The following is a 20,645-nucleotide window of genomic DNA, read 5'->3' on the forward strand; positions in this document are numbered from 1 at the left end:
CCCATCATGGACTGTGTTTTGCCTCAGGGCCCAGCCCTGCTGGGTTGACCTGTCTCTGGTAGATCTGCATCTGTCCTCTTGTCATGTCCTTAGCAGGTGGTGATCTTTAGGGAGGGATTTTCAGTGGTGTTTCTCATGTGTCTCTGTCCCTGTTTGAGCCAAAGGCAGTTATACTGTCGGCCTCAGTGTGGACAGAGCTGGGCCAAGAACAACTCTTTTGAGGGAATCCTGTCCCAAAGGTTTGAACTCAGAATGGAAGTTACCTGTAAGGTCTTCCACACATTCCCGATAGCAGGAGGCTGTTCTAGTAGGCTTAGTCCTGTCTGGAGTGGGAGACCTGCTGCCTCTCCTCCCTAACAACCTTTTCTTCTAGGACTGTGTGCACTTACTGTTTCATTTTATTTTATTTTATTTTATTTCTATGACCCTTGAAGAAATTACAGGGGACTGGCCCCCTCATCCTGACAGAGGAAGAGAAGAGGACACTGATAGCAGAGGGCTACCCAATCCCTACCAAACTACCCCTGACAAAAGCAGAGGAGAAAGTCCTAAAGAAAATCCGCAGGAAAATCAAAAACAAGGTAAATGTTAGTTAGCTTTGCTGGGTGGGTCGTGCTTGTCCTTCATTTTAGAAAATGCTGCAGAATTCTGCAGTAATGGTCCCTGGTACTGTTGAATGCTGTAAGTTGTCTTTTAACAAAGTGCTTTTCTTTGTTCCTAAACACATCCATCAAATTGTCTGTCAGTGTGAGTGTGCCTCAGTGTAGGTATTTACCTGAGCCCATTCACAATAGAGTATTTAGCAGGCAGGGTATCAAGTTGCTGTGGCTTGGCTCCATTTAAAAATCAGAACAATACTACCCTTATGGTGGGCAAAGAGCTCTGTGTTCTTTGCATGGTGAGGAAGGTGTTCTTTTCTGTTTCCTGTTTTAAAATATTACTCTGTATTTCAATGCACTAGTCTTTTGATCACTGAATTCAGTGACTTGTAAAGTTGATATCAAATATGCCAAATGCCCTGGGAGTTAGTTTGTTTTTTTTTTTTCCTTCTGACATGGGGAAGATCCTAGTGATAGGGAGGAATGCAATTTTTTTCAGACCTGGCCAGCTCACTTGTTCTAGAGGATTTTAGCACATATTTCGTGGTTACTATATTCTGCTACCGGTTTTAGCAGATAGAGGTGTAAATTTGGACACACTAAATTGGAATTTGGTCTTGTACTGTGTTTTTTCAAAATTTTCTGAAGTGATCTTGTGCATTTCATGTACCACTTACCTAGAATCAGTCATTTGTATTGAGGAGAAATCTGGAGGCCCTTTGGTCAAAGCCCTGGCTTGGAAAGCAGGGTCGGCTTAGAGAAGATTGCTCAGGATCTTGTCCAGTCACAATTTACTGCTGCAAAGGATGATGAGTCCCCTGTGTCTCTGGGCACCATGTTCCCATATTAGGACACTCTTGTGGTAAAAAAAATAAATAGAATCCCTAATGTGTGACTGGAATTTCCTTTGCTGCAACTTGTATTTGATGCCTCTTGTCATTTGCTGTGTGCCTCTGAGAGCTCTGACATCATCTTTGCTGCATGAGATAGTTGAAGACAGCAATAAATCAGATTCCCTCCTTGGCCTTCTCTTCTTCAATCTGAACAAGCCCATCTTTTTCTTCCTTTTCTAAAATGTCATGTGCTCTGGCATGCTTATTATAGCAGAGCCCTGCCTCTGGGCCTGCTTCTGTACATCCCAGAGGATTTGTTTCTGAGCCATGGGCTGCACTGCTGCACTCAGCTGTGGTTTTGCAGCCCCTGAGCAGAGGGGGAAGAACCACTCCTCTGGACCTGCTAACTGCAATTTCCTTGATGCAGACCCACGTTTGGCTGGCTGCTTTTCCAACAGGGGCACACTGCTGACAGTTGTTTGACTTGTTCATCAGGACCCCATGCCCTTGTCTGCAAAGCTGCTTTCTAATACATTCATGGGCTTTTTCTCTCCTGGATGCAGGACATCATCCTGAGATCATCTTTTGGTATTTGTACTGGGATATTCTCTCCGGATGAATCTGATTTCTTTTTTAAAGTTAGCAGGGGATGATCTTTTTTTGTGTGATTGAAAGGAGGAGCCTTGCTTCAGAATGTGGAAATAGATCAAGTCAGTGCTTTGCTTGCCAGGAATAGAAATGAGAACAAGACAGATGCTTGAATCCAATAACACTGGGGCTTTTTACCAGTTTATTAATTTGTCTCTGATGCTTTTGTTTTCTCTGCAAATATTTGGTGTTTTTCATCCTTTTTCCTTAGATCTCTGCCCAGGAAAGTAGAAGAAAAAAGAAAGAATACATGGACAGTCTGGAAAAAAAGTAAGCCAGCCTCCTTCCTGTTTCAAGCAGGCCAATAGCACTAGCTGTGGGACTGGGAAGGGATCCAGCTGTGGCTGCTGGGACAGTTCCATGCACAGAGTGCCAGCTGCCATCTCGTGGCAGTGACTGAGAAAAGGCCCTGCTGCTGGCAGCTGCTTCTCGGGGTCAGGACCGTGCCTGCCTGCAGCGGGTCGCTAACGTGCCAGCAAACACTTCACGCCTTAAATTAGGCAAGACCCAGCTGCATTGGCCTTCACCTCAGGCGACTGTGTTGGCCAGTGGACTGGCAGTGTTCAGGGAAAGATGGATCCAGAGCGAGTGAACTCTGTCTTCCAGTGCAGATGAAAACAGAAATAGGAAGTGGTTGAGTCAGGACTGCCTGGGAAAATAAGCAGGACTCGGGAAAATAGCATGTGACCCATGGACTTCCCTTAGCAAGCAGGACCCAACCCCCCAGTTAGTGATTTATATCCCAAATTAATCTTTCTTCCAGGAGATGAATATTCTAGTATTACTCTTACGCAATTCACCAGATGGTTCTGTTAAAACTCTTGTACCATCTTTGGTGATATCCTTGATGTAATTTCCATTTTTTTCTTGTCTCTTTATAGCTCTGCCTTGCTTCCTCAGAGTTACTCTTCTGAAATTCCACCTCATGCATACCAGATATCAAGGATATTTTCTTTTCCCTTTTTTCTTCTTGAAGCTATTCAGGATGGTTCTATTTGTTTTCTTAGGAGTCACATATTTTACTTGGACCTCTTACATGTTGTATGACAAAGTCCTTTAGTTTGGGGATTTCAGGGGTGGTTTGGAAATGGGTAGTATCTTGGGACAGTCTTGAGCACTGTACTTAATCTTGTGGCTTATTAGCCCTCATAAACTTGAAATTGGAGGCTCTGATTTCAGAAGCACGGCATTTGCCAGACAGCTAATGCAACTTTTGCTTTGTGTTTCACGCTATAAAGTGTGATTAAATATTACGACTAAGGTTCATTGGTGTAATTGTTTCTTAAAATGCAGGCAAGATCATGGAGCTCTCAGTGAAAGCAAGTTTGGCTTGTTTTACAATCACTTGAATAAATAACTGATGTTTTTATATTTCTCTTTCATTGTGCTGTCTCCAGAGTTGAGACCTGCTCAAATGAAAACAGTGAGCTGCGTAAGAAGGTTGAAGTCCTGGAGAACACTAACAGGTAAGGTATGGATGTCATCAAACAGAACTTGGTAGTGGGATATCTCCATGCAAAGTGAAAATCTGGAGGTTAAGAGATCAACTGAGGTGTGAATAATAGCTGTGTCTGATAGGGTTCATGTCAGAGAAAGATGTGGAATGCCAGTTACTGTGACTGCAGTGGGATGTAAAGCATGGAGGTTTTGATGTCATGTCTTAAACTGCCTCCCCAGCCTGTGGTGTGCTTGAGAAACCTTTTAGCACTCTTCTCTGAGTTCCTCCACTGCCCAAGGGAATGTAATTAGCAATACAAAAAAAACCAAAAAAGCCTATAGTCTAGCTCTCCCAATTGTCTTTATTTAGTGAATTTTGCCAGGAAGTCTTAATTTGAGACATGACACTTCCAGAATTAACAGTGCTGAAACTCAAGAGTCATTATTACTTCCTTATGTACTACTAGATGTCATTGCAATTATTGTGCACCCTTCTAACTATCTCACACCCCAGAATTTCCTTCATTTGGAGGGGAAAATCATCTTCTTGCTTCTTCATTTCTGAAAAAATGGGTGACTCAGTGGTGGCTTTTTCAAAGGACACATGGCAGAAGATGTTGAATAGCTAAGCTTTTAATTTGATGTTAGCTGAGAGAGCGCAGTGTCAATCCTGGCTTATGCTCAGTGGCAAATTCCAGTGAGGAGGAACCAGATGAGCCCACCCTCAACACTTCCCAGTTAGAGGCATTTGCAGTGGTGGCTGAATATTACCAAGGAGCATGATGGTGACACTGATGTGTGGGGGGAAGCTGGGTTTTGAAGATAAGAAAATGGAAAATGGCCCTAGAGCTGATCTGGCAGCCAGTGCATTGCTAATTGAGTGGCATGTGTTGTTTCTAATCTCTGGATCCTATCTCTGATTTCATGAAGCCAGACCCTGTAGCACTGTGACTTGCTGCAGAGTGTCTCCCACACACTGCTCATGCATAAAGACATCTGCTGCTTGCTTGAAGAGAGCCAAGCCATTTCTGTGCCTCTTATATCGTCCGCCAGGGTTTGACATAAAAAAAACCAGCAACTATTCTGTAGGTGTGGAGTAGAGATGTCCCACCCAGAATCTGTCCCAGAAGGTACTGAAGCCAATTTCTCTTAAGAAAAGCTGCAGCTGTAGATTATCCCCTTGGGGCAACATGTTATCAACCCTGGAGTTGTTCTCCCCAGTTAAAATAAATTTGGCCTGTTGTTTTCATCTCTATGCTGTTGAGGATTCACTCACGCTTTGTTGTCTATCCTTTCAAAAAGGACCTTTGGCATCTTACCTACTATTTGATTATCTTAATTCTTTCATGCTAAATGCTCCAGAAAGTTTTAGGTAAGTGATATGATCTCCAAATCCTTCATACTTTCCCCATGTGGGATGAGTTGCATTGTTTCCTTCCCTCTGCAATAGCATTGATATTGATCTGTAATCTCATGCAGAGAAGCAGATGTTCATCCTTCTGCACAGAAATTCTTGTAACTCATGGCAATGCTGTTTTGGCTATTTAGATATCAACTGTGTCTAAAATCTGCTAAGGCTTATGTGTGAAATACTGAGAAATTTGTTAAAGTGCCTGCTTTCATCAAACCTCAGTTTTGTAACATATCATATTATAGAGTTTTTCACCTTAATTCCAAAAAGCCACTTTTCCTCTTTACTGTATAATTGTGCAACTGTCTCATTCAGAGGATGGTTCCAGGCCCTGGTTTAATGTACATGATCCACATCCTACAGTGAATGCAAAATGTCTCATTCCCTCATTGGTATTTGCACAGAGCTTTGGCATGACATCCAAAAACTGTTCACATGTTTCAGAACTTGTCTTCACAGCATCCTATAGCTGGAACTTTCATCTCCTACATACAGTCAGGAATCTAAGTTTGGAGCAGTGGTGGTCAAAATTATTTAGTGTCAGTTTGGTGTGTCAGATACCTGATTTTATATGTTTAGGACTTTATTTCTCAAAGTACCTAGCACAGTTATGCACACATGTATCTTATTTAATATGCCCAAAGCAGAGCCCTAGTTGACTTTAGCTGTAACTTTGAGTATTCATTTCAGTAAAAAATGAAGACATTATTGAACATATTATCTAAAATTAGATCTACAAACATCAAAGCTCTTCTCCCATTGTGAAAGACTGTAAGAGTGGAAGAAAGATACCAGGAGAATAAGATTATGTGTTAAAACAATGCTTTCAACTGTAGATGTAGACAAAGTTGGATTTTTACCTTGTTGAAAACTTGGGCCTACCTAAAAGTTAATGAACATGTGTTACTGTCAGTCACTATCATGTTTGTGTAGTCTGGCTGGATTGAGAGGAACTGAAGAGCAATTTCCAAAACATACAACTATTGAACAGCAGCTTCCTTTCAGTATGTGCAATCAGATTTTAAGAGTATGTTAATCTATATATAGAAAACATTTGCATAGATACATACCTAAGACTTCAGGGAAACCCTGCTTGCATTTCAAAATCTGGCTCCAAACCATGGAAACACGAGAATTTTTTTTCTGATAAAAGTTTTCCTTCATTACTCTCAGTAACATGGAAAAAAATTAGAAAATTCTTCCTTGAAAGCCAGCCTTAGCCTGAAAATCTCGGTTTGAAAAGATGTAATGTCAAAGGTGTGGGTGTGGTCAAAAAAATTGCATCCAGGAGCATCTCCCTTGGCATTCACACATCTTAAAAGACAAGGCAGGAGGCTGGGGATCAAGATGCCAGAGTTTTTAATTCTCATTACTCTGAGTGGGTGAGTGCAGCATTTTTGTCAGCTTTAGTATTAGAACAGTAGCATATGTTACCTCTCCTCATTTGTGTGACTCAATCCCTTAAAAGAAACCCATCCAAGTTCCTTCCTAGGCAGTTTTCTCAAAACTAAGGAAGCCCATTATTCCATGCTTACCTGTTTTGTCTTATAGCCACGAGTGAGCCATTGGTTTGAGTAGCATCTTAGCATGTGGGACACTGCTCTCTCAGAAAGCAAAGGGTGGGAGAAGAAGCTGGTGCTGGGTATTGAAGTAAGTTGTCCCAGTCACCAAGAAGGCTTGTCCCACTCATATTTTGGCACTGAGACCAAAGGCAGAACCTGCCAGTGATCCAGAGGGTTGCAAACATTCTCTGACAGTGAATGCAAGTGGCTGCCAGAGTTACTCCCATGGAGTAACAGCAGCCAGCTGTGTAGATCTGCACTAACAAGCACCTTAAAGGCAATGCCTTGTAAATAAAAACAGGATATTCTTCCATTCCTTCAACTCCCAGTCACCTAAAGATCAAGTTGCACATCACTCTGACCCACCAAGGGTTTATCAGCACCAAAGCTGCCAGACTTCACTGATTTGATTGGGTGTTCATTCATTTGAGACTGATAAAGTCATTTTAGCAAATTGTTTTCAAGGAGTAAAGGATCTAGGTTTAAGTTGAAATGAGATATATTGCACCTAATTTCAGACCACCCTTGCAATAGTTGACAAAGCTTGGCAGCCCTGGAGTAACTCCTTACTTACTTACTTACTAGGCTTTTATGCGGAAACATCTTTTATGAAAAAAATAGTGGAGATTTTCTTTGTAATTCAAATGAGGGAAGATTGTGGATTTAAGTGGTCTTTTAGTTAAAACTTTGGGGTTTGTCCCCTTTGCTACAAATGGGACAGACAGAGAAGAATCTCTGTGTAGAATTAAAAGACAGAATATTTTTGTCTCTCTCCTTATCAGAATTGGGTTTTGTTCCTCACACAATAGGAATAATCCTCTAAAAGCTTTTGATTAGGATAAAGTGTTTGGTGTCCCCTAGAAGATGTCGTTTGGTTGTTTTTTTGTTTGTTTGCATCAATGTTGGATTTTAAACAGAAATACTGACTTGAGGAAGTCTCCCAGGTGCTTCTGTAGTGACAAGTTTTCTCTCCTTAATTAAAGTATCGCTGGAAGCAGAAGAGAAGGCTTGACTTGCTCCATACTTTGGTAGTGAAAAGGCCTCTTCTGAAAATGAATATTTGTGAATACGCACCAAAACCAAGCCATCACTGACAGACTGAGTTTGCTGGCAGCATGTAGAAGGAAGTGCAGGAGTCTTCAGGCACTTTACAGCTTTCCTTGAGGTGCTTCCATTGGCAGGGAAAAGCGTGAAAGCACACTCACACCTCCTACAGAATTGACCCTCTAATTGAATATCCCTGGGAAAAGTGTCAGACACAGTGAAAATAATCCCTGTGGATGCAAACCCCCTTAGCATGCTGTCTTGGCATTGCATTTTCTTCTGTTAGGACTTACCCATTCCACTAAAAGCATTGTGGCCTTTCTACTGGTATTTAGAGGGAGCATCAGAGATCTGCTCCTTTTGTTTGTCTCTCCTGGGCTAGATCACCCTTGCAGCTGTCCAGTCACAAGCTTTTGCATTGAAATCTTTTGACCTCAGAATCCAGATTCAAACAGAGAATAAATGCCCCAAGGTGTGTCTCATTTTGGCAGTGGCAGGATAAACTGATGTCATCTCTGATCAAACTTGTTTCTTGTTCTTGCCTCAGTTCTTGCTCACAGTTTGCAAATGCACCTGTATCCTGTCAGCTCCAAACACTGAGTCCTTGTCTGTTGAGAAGGAAACAGTAGCTCTGCTCAAACAGATAAATGACTGGGGGAAGAAAGACATTTTATGTGAAGGTATTTGGTAAATAAGGTGGAGGATGAATCTTCCTCTGTCTATAGAAGACCTCAGAATACCTGCCTAATTACACTTTCCAAAGAGACTGTTTTGTAATCAGCTCTCTGGGCCCACTCTGCCCAACAGGTTTTTTAAACTGAGCATGAAAAGGCAGAGATGAACAAACTGAGGAGAATTGCCTCTTCTCTGTTGATTTCCTCACCAGCCATTAGCTGTTTTCTCACTGACGCCTCCACAAAAAGTGGCAGGAATGATCAGCATTTCAAGGCTGCTGCTGCTGCTGCCAGCCCCCAAGCTGAGGAGGAGGAGGAGGAGAAGGAGAGCTCCTTCCTCTTGTGAGTCAGGCCTGAAATGGGGGAAAGATTTAGTCTTCCAAAATAGCACAGAAAGTTCAGGGTTGGAAGGGCATTGCTGTCTAACCCAGTTGGTGGCACGTGGTGGGAATACTGTGGGCAAGGTGTTCTGTGCCAGGAAATGATGTGCACAGGTCTGGTGAGCCCTGTGCCATGCAGTGGATGTCAGGAGGAACTGGGGAGAGATGCCAAAGGGAGCAGGGAGTTAGGATGGTCTCATTTAGGTGGTGGACACTGTTTGTATCTCTTAATTTGCCTGTGGTCTCTGTATTACTGAATAAAGGATTGTAGTGGGCATATTGCTCTCTTTTTAAAATACTGAGTTGCAGAGTAAGCCGTGCTCTCAAGAGCATTCAAGATATCCTTTCTTAACAAGTTGAGAAGGATCTGCTGGCCCAGATAAATCTGTGCTGTGAGAATGCCTTGTGCTCGTTTCAGAATGTATTCCTGAAGTCCTTGAATTCATTAAACCCTAATTAGCAGGGAGCATTGATGATTAAAAAAATCTATGAAAATAGGCAGACCAGTGTATATTGAGCTGTGAAGGCACCTCTGGGTCTGTCCCACAATTAGCTTTTAGCCAGTTTGGTCTTAAAATACTCTTTCTATTTTCTCTGACATCCTGACCTTGCCTCTTGCTTTAGCTTTTGACGTAACAGCCTCCAAAACTGCCTGGAGTTTCTGTGGGGTATCCTCCACAGTAGATTGTGAAACTTACAGGAGAAGTGAAAAGTAAACTTGGGAACAAATAGAAAATTTAGCATCTTGATACAAAATTATACTATATTTGTGTTGAGGACAGGCATTTGGGTTGCTGATAGATTGTTAAAAAGACTTATGTGAAAATCCTGTACCAATCATACTTTGAGATCATTCCCCATTTAAATTACATGTGTTCTGACTGTAGTAATTGATGCTACAGCAGAAAAAGCAAAAACAAACAAAACAAAAACCAGTCAGAAAGGTTCTTCTGGTCCGGGACTGTTGAATCCAGCCACAAGAGGATTGTCAAAGACACAGAGTACCCACTTGAAGCATCTGCAATTGTTGTCAACTCTGCAGGATTTAACAAATAGCATTAAAGTGTTTGATTTAATAAGTGAATGTGAGAAGTGAAGTCTGTGCCTATGTCTGGTTTTAAGTTCTTCTCTTTAAAAGTCAGCCAGCATGTGTTCTAAACAACTAAATAGCAAGATTTTGGGAAAAGGGGCTTTTGATAACCAACTAGATAACTGACTAGAGAAGTTGAAGGTTTTTAAAACTAACTAAGCAGTTATAAACTTGATTTTGCATCTTTAAAAATAATGGCAAAACTCCAGCTGAATTCATGACATAGAGTCAGGTTATATATGCAGCTGGTCACTTGCATGCAGAGCAGTTTCAGTTGTTAACGTGCCATTTTGTATAGAAACACTGAAAATACAATTTTTATTTATAAAAACTTACTGACAGTACTAAAGAAGTAATTGTTCAGGGACATAAGCTGAGGGAAAAGCAAAAAATCTTGAACATTTCAGTGCTATAACATATAAAAACTTTGTAAAATTAAAAACACTCCTTGCTAGTGATTTTAAGAAGACTTTAATTATCTCTACCTTATCCTAAATGCTGTATTATTGCCATGTGTGGAATTTGGAACAAAAATCCATTTAACCAACAAGCCAGGTCAGTGTGTGTGATGCTTGTTTGTTATCTTTGCTTTGCAGAACACTTCTGCAGCAGTTGCAGAGACTCCAAGCCATGGTTGCTGGCAAAGTGTCCCGCTCGTGTAAGGCAGCTAGCACACAAACAGGGACCTGTCTTATGGTGAGTATTCCTAAGCCTGGGAATTCTGAGGGAAGGAGAATCTCTCTCAAGGCACATCTCTTGTTCTGCAAAGCCTCTCAATGGCAAATTTGCAGCTTAGGGAACTCCTTTTCATGATTTAACTCTTTTTCATAATTTTGAGGGAGGTGAGACTTGTGACTGATGAAGATTAATGATTGTGGGAAGGTACTGAGTTCTGGAGGAGACTGGGCCTCTGCTTTTGGTTGGGTGCTGCAGCGATGAAAGAAGGAGCAATGCTCTTCCAAGGGACCCACTTTATTATTTCCTGCAGTATTATATGGTGGAAATGGTGTCTAGAGTTGTAAAATGAAAACGAGGGTGACCTTTGAGGCTCGTACTTTTGATACTAATAAAAATAAACTTGCTCAACCAAATCAAAATATGACTGAGGCTGTAAATCTACCTCTGTCCTATTTCAGTAGTAGTAGTAGTCAAGATAAGAAAATGAGTAGAATGAAACATTTGCTTTTCCCTCCTTACACTCAGCTATCAAGTTCCCTTTATACCCAAAGTGCTGTAAATTGATGGAAATAATTTACAAGGCATAAGCTGTTCTCCCAGTCTAGCTTCACTGTCACTTGGAAGCAAGACTGGGGCCAGCAGCAGAAATAACTTTGGAAATCCTCAGCAGTGCCTGTAAAACACACATGGCAGCTTTATCTGCATTTCAGCTTTGTGAGTAAAAAAGGCAGCTGGTCAGACTGGTGCAGACATTGAAAACAAACCCCAGTATTGAGATGTGCCCTTTGAAGCACTGAATTGTTATTGTGTAGGTGCCTTTGGTAGGTGTGCAGTGGTGAGGATGGCCCCAAATGGTTTGTTCTGATAAAGTATCAGTTCTCATGTGCGCATGTGGGTCAAGTGCACTCACCTCTCCTGCCTCCTCCCTTTGCCAGATGGTGGTGCTGTGCTTTGCAGTAGTTTTTGGCAGCTTCTCTCAGAGCTATGGGCCATATCCTTCTGCTACAAAGATGGTGTTGCCCAGGCAGCATTCCTCACCAGAGTCCTACACAGATTCCATTGGTAAGTGACAGCTATTCCAGTCTTGCTCTTTGCTTGGTTGTATTTAGGCACTTGTTTTCCACACCCATTCCCAGCCCCCTTCTCAAGCACCTCTTGCATTTCTGCTCCTTAAATGGCCATTTTTTAATATATACCTGTGTTTTTCTAAGAAGGATAGCTTGGCAAACTATGCTGATGGCAGCAGACTTCATAAAAATGAGCAAAATATTTTCCCCACTAGCCTGCTTGGTACTTCTGTTTAAAGAATTTTTTGCTTCTGTTTGAAGAACTAAAGTTAGTGGTCTGTGAAGGGTAGCAGGGTTTCTACTCGGTAGCAGATGTTCATACTGTTAAAATGCACAAATTATTTCTTTGCTGTTAGTATTACATAACCATAATGAACCAATATATTATCAAAGTTATTATTTAATTTTGTTCTTGTTTTCTGAATAATTTAGGGATTTTGATCCCTACCAAGACCATTCCTGTGGTTTTTTTCTTCAGCTCTCAAATTGCCAGTTAATCACTATGAAAAGAAAAGGCCTTTGCAGCTTTGGCTCTGCCTTAACAGTTTCCATTTCCTGAAATGACCAGGTTGTTCTCATTTTGCCTTCTGTCTTTGTATGCAGTGAGGTCAAGGAGCCTCCTAATTTATGAAGAGCCTCAACAGCTGGAGGAGCCATCCAGCCCAATCTCCTTTGCAGATCACAGTGACAGACAAACAGACACCTCCAAGTTCACAGCACTGTCCCTGGAAGCTGTGCCAGGGACACAGCAGGATGAAATCATGCAGTTCACAATAGCCAACGAGACAAGGCTAGAGAAATCAGTGCTGCTGGGCCTGCAGCAGCACAGGTGAGTGCAGGGTAGGCTGCTTGTCACACGGGTGTTCTGTGTCACTCTTGTTCATGCCTGAAGGACACAGGTTAGGCAAGCAGCTCAGCTATGCTGTAAGTAAGCTCAGCTAAGCTTACTTACATGAAGTAAGAGTTTGGCTTTTATCTGGAGAGCCTGTAGGCAAAGTCACTGTTGCTCTGGAGAACTGTTTGCATCCTAATTGTAGTAATACAGCTACCAAACTTGGTGCTTCTGCCAGAAACCTAACCCCTGTAAGCCTGTTAGATGGGCCTACCCCCTTTCTTTAAAGCACTTTCTTGTATGCTTCCCAAAGGAATAAGCTTTTGGCAGTTGTATGGAAGTGTGAGGTTGTGATTCACTGGAATTTCAATGAGGTTAGGGCATGAAGAGCTGGAGTTTCTCACAGCAGTGATTTTACTAAAGCATTACTGCTGAAAGTTTGCAGGACTCAGTCTCAAGAGACAGACATCTACAATTATCTGACTACTTAAGTTCCCACACTGAGTTCCCTCACTTTTAGCATATATGTAAGGGATTTTTTTTTGTTTGCTTTTTTTTTTTAGCATAAATGTAAGTTTTTCAGGCCTCTGAAAAGAGAGTCACTGGTTTAAATATATGTGCTTTCATCTGCTGCCCCTTTGCTTGCATAGAACCAAAGAGATGACTACTTCAGTATAATTCAGTATGTTACCAGACTCAGCTAACTGACAAATACCTTGCTGGTATATACTGAATTTGGCTCTTTAGCATTAGCCAAATCAAGCAGGATATGTACTTAAAAAACTTACTGTTAGCATTAACCTCTGGTTTTTTGTTCCCTACAGAGTCAACTCGGAACTAGAAGGAAATGAAACACTGAAGATAATTGAAATAGACAGAAGAGTCAATGCCACGTCTTAAAAATAAAAAAGAGTGACTTCTTGACTTCCCTCCTTCCCGCATATTTTCAACCAAAGTTCCCCTGACTTGTCATCCTCAGTGAACCAAAGTACAAAAGAGAGGGAGTTCAACTTCTGCATTGACTGATGAGGCTGTGACTACAGATGGGATCTCTTGTCTTTGTAACTCCCTTCCTCACGTCACACACAGTCCCTGTCTCTGCTTTTATCCCTTTCCTGTCTAACACTGCAAGGGCAGCACTGAATTATGATGGCAGATGATGCCAGCAGTGTGCCAGTGACTGGTGGGTGTGTGTGCCTGTAAGTGCACACAGCCTGATCTGAGCACAAAGACATTCTGGAGAAGGGTGAATTGTGCAAAACCAATGGGAGCATGTGGGTGATGGTTTTCTTGGGAGAAGGTAATGGAGATAGAGAGGAGATGCAGCATGATGGTGCTTAGAGTCTCACCACAGCTCTGTGCCTGCTGGTCTACAGCCCTAGAGCCTTTTGGGGGGATGGAGAAGCACATGTGCAGCCTGCTGCTGAGGCAGGGCCCTGACACTGCTGAGTTCACAGCACAGGCAGGAGAGGGCTGGTCCATGGGGCTGCTGAGTTGTCCTCCCCATGCTCTTTTCCTTCTCCCCTCCAGTCTCTTTATTACTTAGCAGGGTAGGTTTCTCTGTGCATTGAATGCAGTCCTAGTGAGCTTCCCTGCTTCCACCCTTGAGAAATTAAGCAAAGATAGTCACTGTCTTACCACACACTGTGTGGGAGAATTACACTAGTTTAACTAAATCTGTTTAGAAAGCAGGTTTTGTTACATTTATGCAATATTTTAGATGGATGCCCTTTAGTCTGCTTAAGGCTAATCTATTTAGCTTAAGTCAGTTCCTTCCCAACAAATTAAATCAATGTAAGGCTTAAACCAGAAGTGCCTCCTGAGAGGACTGTATGGATTTAATTTATTGGCTTCTAGCTGGTTGATGAAAATTCTTGTGTAGACCCGGTCTCAGATTGTCTTGTGTTTTCCTTTCCTTGCCATCTTCCTGTTACTGTTGTAAATAGTATTTATTAGCTTTGAAACATTCTGTTCAGGTAGTTGCAGTGAAGAGAACTGAGCTTTCCTAACCCTGCAAGTGATCTGGGCAGACCCTGAAATTGGACAGACAGACATCACTGAATGCCCATTTCCTCCCCTTAAGCTTGAGTTGTCCTAAAATAAAGCCAGGTGTCTTGTTTTCCTCTTACCTGCTTTTCCAGAGGTGTGATCTGAGACCAGCTGCTTTGGGTACAGATAGGCCAGCCCATGCCTAGAGGTGGTGGATCCTGTATCAAGTGTTTGCCAAGGCAGCCTCTGACCTGAGGAGCTGATTACATGGGCAGGGGACCTGTCAAAAGAGGAATGAGATGAGCACATGAGGGGGTGAAGTGACTGCCAGGCTCACTGAGAAAGCCAAGAGCAGCATTCAGGTCTGGTCCTGGTTCCAGTCTTCTTCTCCATGCTTTGTTTCCTTCTTTTCCCATGGTGTTGTCTTCATGTGCCCTCTCTCTCTCTCAGTACCCTGGTCATGCCTTTGCCTGAGCTGTGCTTCTTGCAGTTTGTCCTTGCAGGGGCATCGTTGAACTCAGTCCAGAATTTGAGCAGGGTTTTATCTGGTTCCTACAGAAGGACACTCCTGCTCCATTGAGGATGGATCTAATGTGAAAATCCTAATTCAGCAGGCTAGCAGAGCTACTTAACAGTTTACCAGAAGAAGTCAATTAAAAAAAAAAAAAGGATTTTGAAGCTCTTTTTTTCTTTTAATTTTTTTTCCTAATGTTAAATAAGGGAAAAACTAACCTAGCCTTACAAATAATTTTTTACTATGTACAGTAGATATTTCTTGCAGCTATTCTATTTTGTAAAATATTGAATTTATATTTTATTACAGCAGCTGTTGCACCAGCTCCTTCCTTGTTCTTCATTCTCCTTAGACTTTCTTCCTTCAGCATCCTATTTGTCACCCTCAGGCCTGACTCAAAATCCAGTGAAATGAATGGGAGGGATTTGGTGAATTGGAGAGGACTGTGGATCAGTCCTCCCTGTGCCATTTTAAGAGGGTGTTTCACGTCAGTGACAGTGAAACAAGTGCCTGACTCCATGGGCTCGTTCTGGTGTGCAGATTGGCTCTTCTAGGTAATGCCCTATTCTTCAACCCAAGTGCCTTATTATTTTGCCTGAGGTGACAGTGAGAGGAGAAATGCTGTTGTAGTCTTCTTTGCAAGTGTTCCCATCTTGGCATGGGTCATCTGTTTCCCTTCACAGTGATCCTGCTGGGTTCTCTGCATCATTCCAGTATCCATTAACAACGTCTGTATTTGTTTTTTTTTTAATGGTTTAAGACAGTGATCACTTGTGAGTGCCACAAGGGGTGGCTGCATTGCTCAGCCACTTGAGGTCAGCAAAGTGACAGGAGAAAGCTGGGATTGACCCCAACTGGTCAGTATAAGTGGGCAAGGTCATAGCTTAGAAAATTCCTTAAATGGTCCTTTTTTTTCCAGAGCACCCTTGGTTTGCTGCCTTTGAGGGCAACCAAGTGGTTGAATGTTTTTCAGAAGAGGCCCAGGGTGTGAAGCACAGCACCACTTAGCAGCCTTGCAGTTTGCAGTGTGCAGCCTGAGCTCCTGCCCATTGCCAGCTAAATGGATCACCTCCCATTCCAGATACAGCTGGCTGGCTTCACTGTGTGAAAACCAAAGTGGAATTATTTCTCAGCTCTTACAGGATACATGATTTTGCACAACCAAAATAGCTCCTCCTCTCTGAAGCCTACTGCACTGGCCACCATTAAAACTTAGCCCTTTTTTTGGTTTTATTTGGGCATACTGGTTCAGATCTGTTTGGAAGATAATCAATGATGTTTTCATCCTGAGCATTTGAAACTGGCCATGGTCTGGGTCAGGCCTCTGTACTAATCCATCCAAGCCAGTATGGCCATTCTGGTTTCTTGTAAGTATTTGATAATCTAGTACTATAATCTTAATTTGTATGCTCCTTTAAGTTATTTTTAGGTACTCTTCTTTAGGGAATCTCTTGACCTAGCACACACATTGCTTGGGGATTTATTGTATTACATGTTAGTTTATAGTAAGGAAAAGCTCTGCTTCACTTTGCTATGTTTGTGATCATTTTTCTTCAGGGGCCTTAAACAGAACAGGTTTCTCTGCCAGGGGCCCAGGAATCCCCTGCCATCACCTACTCACAGGCTGTGGTGTGGCAAGGACCCACGGCCTCCAGAGGGAGTTTGTGCCCCTGTTCTGTGCCTAGCAGGGGACAGGAGAGGCAGGACGAGGTGCCATTGCACTGCCAGCCTCAGCAGGCAGGGCTGGGAATGCTGATGCACTGCAGACCACATGGAGAGGCAGCTCCTGTGCTCTGGGTTAAGGGCATAGGAGTAGTGAGGCATATTCAGGGAGGATGCCAATGAGTGCTTTTAGTCAGTTCAGCTCTATTACTTGAGGCCTTAGCCTTCTGCCAGTGTGCTTTTTCTGCTCATCAGTGACTTGGTGCTGTGGAATCAAATGTGTGTGCACGGGCAGGGTATGCAAAGGCCTTGTGTGCTATGTAATTTCCATTTCCAGTAGAGGACTTAAGTGATAAAGTCCTCAGCTGTAAGGGTATGTTGCTCACCAGCACAATTTTATACACAGTAGTAAACTTACCTTTTGGCCTGTAGCTTTAGAGCATGTTTAGATCTGCTGGGTCTTTGCTTCTAGGGAGATAAGCTATGAAGGAATATAGGGCATTATTATATATATATATATATATGTATATTTTAAAAGTCTGAATCACAGGGCATGTGACGTTTCTAACCTTGTTAGTAGGGTGTAGATAGTGTTCAGTTCTTTTCCCCCCAGGCTATTTATAGTTCTTTGCTGCACTTCTTTCATTTCTTTTGTACCACTCAATATTTTTCAGCAGCACAGACTGATGGATTAGGCTGAGGTTCTTAGGCCAGATCCCAGCTGATACAACCAGCATGGTTCTCACACACTGCTCTTGGAGGCTGCAGGTCTGATTTATACTGACAGGGGACCTCTTCCTCTACATCTCTGTGTGTAACAGTGTATCTTAATGTGTTCTTGATTCTTCTGCATAGACCAAATATTCATCTAAAAACTTTTTTTTTCCCTGCTAAAGAAACCAACCCACCTCTCCACTCCCATCCCTCACAGCTATCAGTGGTGAATTCTGTCTAGACACTTTTAGAATGTAGGTCAAGTGAGTGAATGATGCTAATTGCTACGTTGGGAGGGATTTCCACTGAGTATTTGGGCTCTAGATTCTAGCTAATGCCAAGAGGCCATTGTTCAAAACCCACGCAGCTCAGAACAGAGGAATACAGAGTATTTTTATACTCCTGGTGACTAAAATATTTCTTTCTCCAGTCACTAATTAAAAAGGGAACATTTTGTATTCTGAAGGTGAAATGATAGGTCAGTACTTTGTAGCTACTAAAGTTGTCCCAGCCTATATAACAATGTAGTGCTATGATGTGTTGCTGCTTTGCACTTTCTGGCATTAAGGTTTGACAACTTTGGGGGTTGCAAAGGGGAATGAACTGATGTATGTGTTAAGTAAGGTCTTTACAAAGAAAATGTAAGGATTCAATCCATCTTGTAGCTTTCTCTTGGCCAATAAGGTGACATTGGGCATTCAGAGAATTTGGTGATTGGACATTCAGAGAATTTGTTGAAGGTTGGTCCTGATTAATACTGCATTGCTTAGGTGATCAGCATCCATTGGAGACTCCAGAATTGAGAGGGAAATTGCAATTTGGTTTTCTCATTTTTATGTCAGGTCTTTTTCTGTTTTACCAAGGTGTGAGATATATATATGAATCAAATTTCTGTGTAGAAAAAAGTGCATCATGCAGGAAACTCATTTCTGATGCTGCTTGGATCTGATGCTGAATGGAGTTTGGATATTCTTTATTAGCAGTAGTCTCTTGTCTGCCCTACAACCAATCTCCAGATTCTTCCTCCAAGAGCTGCAACTAAAGAGATGAGAACAGAACATAGGAATGCTGGATTTGTAGACCTGTCTTACGGAAGAGGCAGGTGAAGGGACTCCTTGCATCACAGGGAAGCCTTCCAGTTCTTGATTCCATAAAGAACTATCAGCAGTAATAGCCTAAATCAGCAGTGATAGTCTCTTTCATTAGTTACCTGCTAGGTTTAGGTTCACTCCTGTTCCCCTTGCTCTTTAATGCTATGCAGTCCTGTTTATGCATACCTGACCTTTATGTTATATCCCACTTTACCCTCTAAACAGCAGGTGAAAATCTTTCTGAGCCTTAGCAGTCCATAATGAAGGGAGTGGAAGAGAGAGAGGGAGAAGCAGAGGCAGGTACTGAATTTTGTTAAACAGAACTCTGCTCATATCTGACTTTACCATAACAGACTTTAATTCAGTGATATAATGGTATCTTGCTTTCTTCATTTGTACAGTTAGAGAATGAGCGTGTGTGTGTGTGTGCATCTGTGCACATGTGCATGGTGAATGATCAAAAGGTATCAAAACCCCACAGAGTTTTCTTCATGTAGTAAGTGTTGCTAAATAAAGGCATCTACCTGAACACACAGGGCACTTTGGGCTTGCTGCAGCAGAAAGCCCAGGCATTTCTCTCTGAAACCTGTTCACATTCCACATCACTGAGCACTTGTTAAACTGTTGTGTGCATTGCTCTGAAGACTGTCCTGTGATTAATTGTCGACTGAATGTTGTTGCACTGTGTCATTTTGTGTGTGTGCCTAGATTGTCTGGCCTTTCTAGAGACCAGTTCTGGCTTGGTACAAAAAACTAATTATTTTATATTCTGGTATAATTTTTGGTCTGCAGAATTATGGCTTTGAATGCTTTTTTTTATTATTATTTTCTTTTTTAAGTGGTGTAAATTGCCTTAAAAGGTGGCCCCTGGGAGCACTGTTGCCCTAACCACCCTCAGGCACAGTGAGATGCAGTCGAGGGGAAGCAGTTTCCTCTCCGAGGGTGCTGCAAGTACATCCCAGTCTCCCTGAGATTCATTGGCCTTCCAAGGGTAAATTACCTGCTGGTGCTCTCTTGAAGAGAAGTATCCATGGCCAATTCCATTGCCTTGGGCTGTGCAGAGCAGTCACCCTGCTGTGACCCCCCTAGGGCCCTTCAGCTGGTGTTTGCCTTTCCCTCTGTTCATGTGAGTGCAGTATAGGTTTGTGCAAACATTTAAAACTCTAAGAGGACAGGGACAGTGATACCAGTGCAAAAGCACACCACTCCCCCCTCAAAACTCCTCTGTAAACTTCACTGGGGCCTCTTCTGACTGCAGATATCTCTATTCTCTTGCCATGTCTATTTAACTCTGTGTCTGTGTTCAGTGACCTTTCTATTTTTGTACAAGTGCTGTCATCTGGATACAGTCCCACCTGATTGTTCACACTGCAAACATGTCCATTGGGTGGAAAGAAATTGCTGTTTTTCCTTTTTAAATCATCTGCCTGATTCTGTGAGAGAACAGACTACCTGCTTTTTTCGCCTAAATATGTATGTAGTGAAGTATGTTATGCTTTTCATTTCTTGCAAATAAATATTTTCTGTAGAAAAAAGCAATTGCTACTTGTTTGATTTCCTGATGACTGCAAAAAATCTGGGCCCTCAACTTTCCCAGGTGTGCCAGCAATGTGTCCATTTAGTAACTGGTAATTTAGTGATAGAAGAGGAAGGATGTGGGGTTTTACTGAAGTTTTACCCTTCCCTTTTTGAGGTTAGCAGAGAATTATATCTCAGTCAGGGTGCAAATCAGGGAAGGCCAACAGCATTTAACAGTGATAATGACACTCAGTGCAACACTGTGCTACAGTCCCATTATCAGTAAATTCTCTGTACAAGTGGGATGCAGGAGGGCTGATGCTAAGGGGGCATTGCTTCAGCCCAGGGACACTGAGGAGCTGTCACCTGGAGTGACAGGGCTGGCTGGGGCTGATCTGGGTGGGCAAACAGCCCTCTGGAAGGTGAGGCCTTTCCCTGCTCTGGGCTTGTTCAAACTGGAGTGAACTCTTGAAAGAGCACTTTCTGCTTTGGCTTTTTGGGATTGGTTCTTCTGGTCTCAGCTCCTTTCCTTAGGCTGCCTCACCCCTGAGATAATTTGGGAGATTTCTGCAGCAATTTGGAATTTGTTCTGCCTGTGTGAGCACCCAGCATGACACCCTGCAGCCCAAACCCAGCATCCAGCCAGGGCACAGAGCTGACCTCTGCTGCTTTGATAGACATGGAAAAGGAAATGCCTGATTCTTTCAGTCTGGGGACTCTGTGGCTTTGCTGGTTGTCACCATGATATTTTATGGAAAATCCCTTTGCCAGGATTTTTCTCCTGAGAAGCTGAGAAGCCTCAGAAAAGAAATGTAAACCATAATTATCTGATTGCTTGGAATGTGGTTTGGAGGTTGCTTACCAACAGGTGCATCTTTGATTGGTTCCATGTGAATTGTTTT

The 20,645-nt window shown here is 42.5% G+C and overlaps 1 protein-coding gene across 2 annotated transcripts in view; it reads left to right on the plus strand.

The window, feature by feature from the left end:
• Positions 1-19,764, plus strand: part of CREB3L2 (cAMP responsive element binding protein 3 like 2) — a 74,414-nt gene extending 54,650 nt beyond the window's left edge. For both annotated transcript variants that reach the window (XM_036400703.2, XM_036400701.2), the window contains exons 6-12: positions 435-581; positions 2,292-2,350; positions 3,478-3,546; positions 10,275-10,374; positions 11,292-11,418; positions 12,027-12,252; positions 13,080-19,764. In XM_036400703.2, the coding sequence (XP_036256596.1) occupies positions 435-581; positions 2,292-2,350; positions 3,478-3,546; positions 10,275-10,374; positions 11,292-11,418; positions 12,027-12,252; positions 13,080-13,155 (804 nt within the window). In that variant the 3' untranslated portion in view covers positions 13,156-19,764. The remainder of the gene's footprint in view (positions 1-434; positions 582-2,291; positions 2,351-3,477; positions 3,547-10,274; positions 10,375-11,291; positions 11,419-12,026; positions 12,253-13,079) is intronic.
• The last annotated feature ends 881 nt before the right edge of the window (positions 19,765-20,645 follow it).

The sequence above is a fragment of the Molothrus ater genome, chromosome 5 (genome assembly GCF_012460135.2).
Source record: "Molothrus ater isolate BHLD 08-10-18 breed brown headed cowbird chromosome 5, BPBGC_Mater_1.1, whole genome shotgun sequence".
Taxonomy (NCBI): domain Eukaryota; kingdom Metazoa; phylum Chordata; class Aves; order Passeriformes; family Icteridae; genus Molothrus; species Molothrus ater.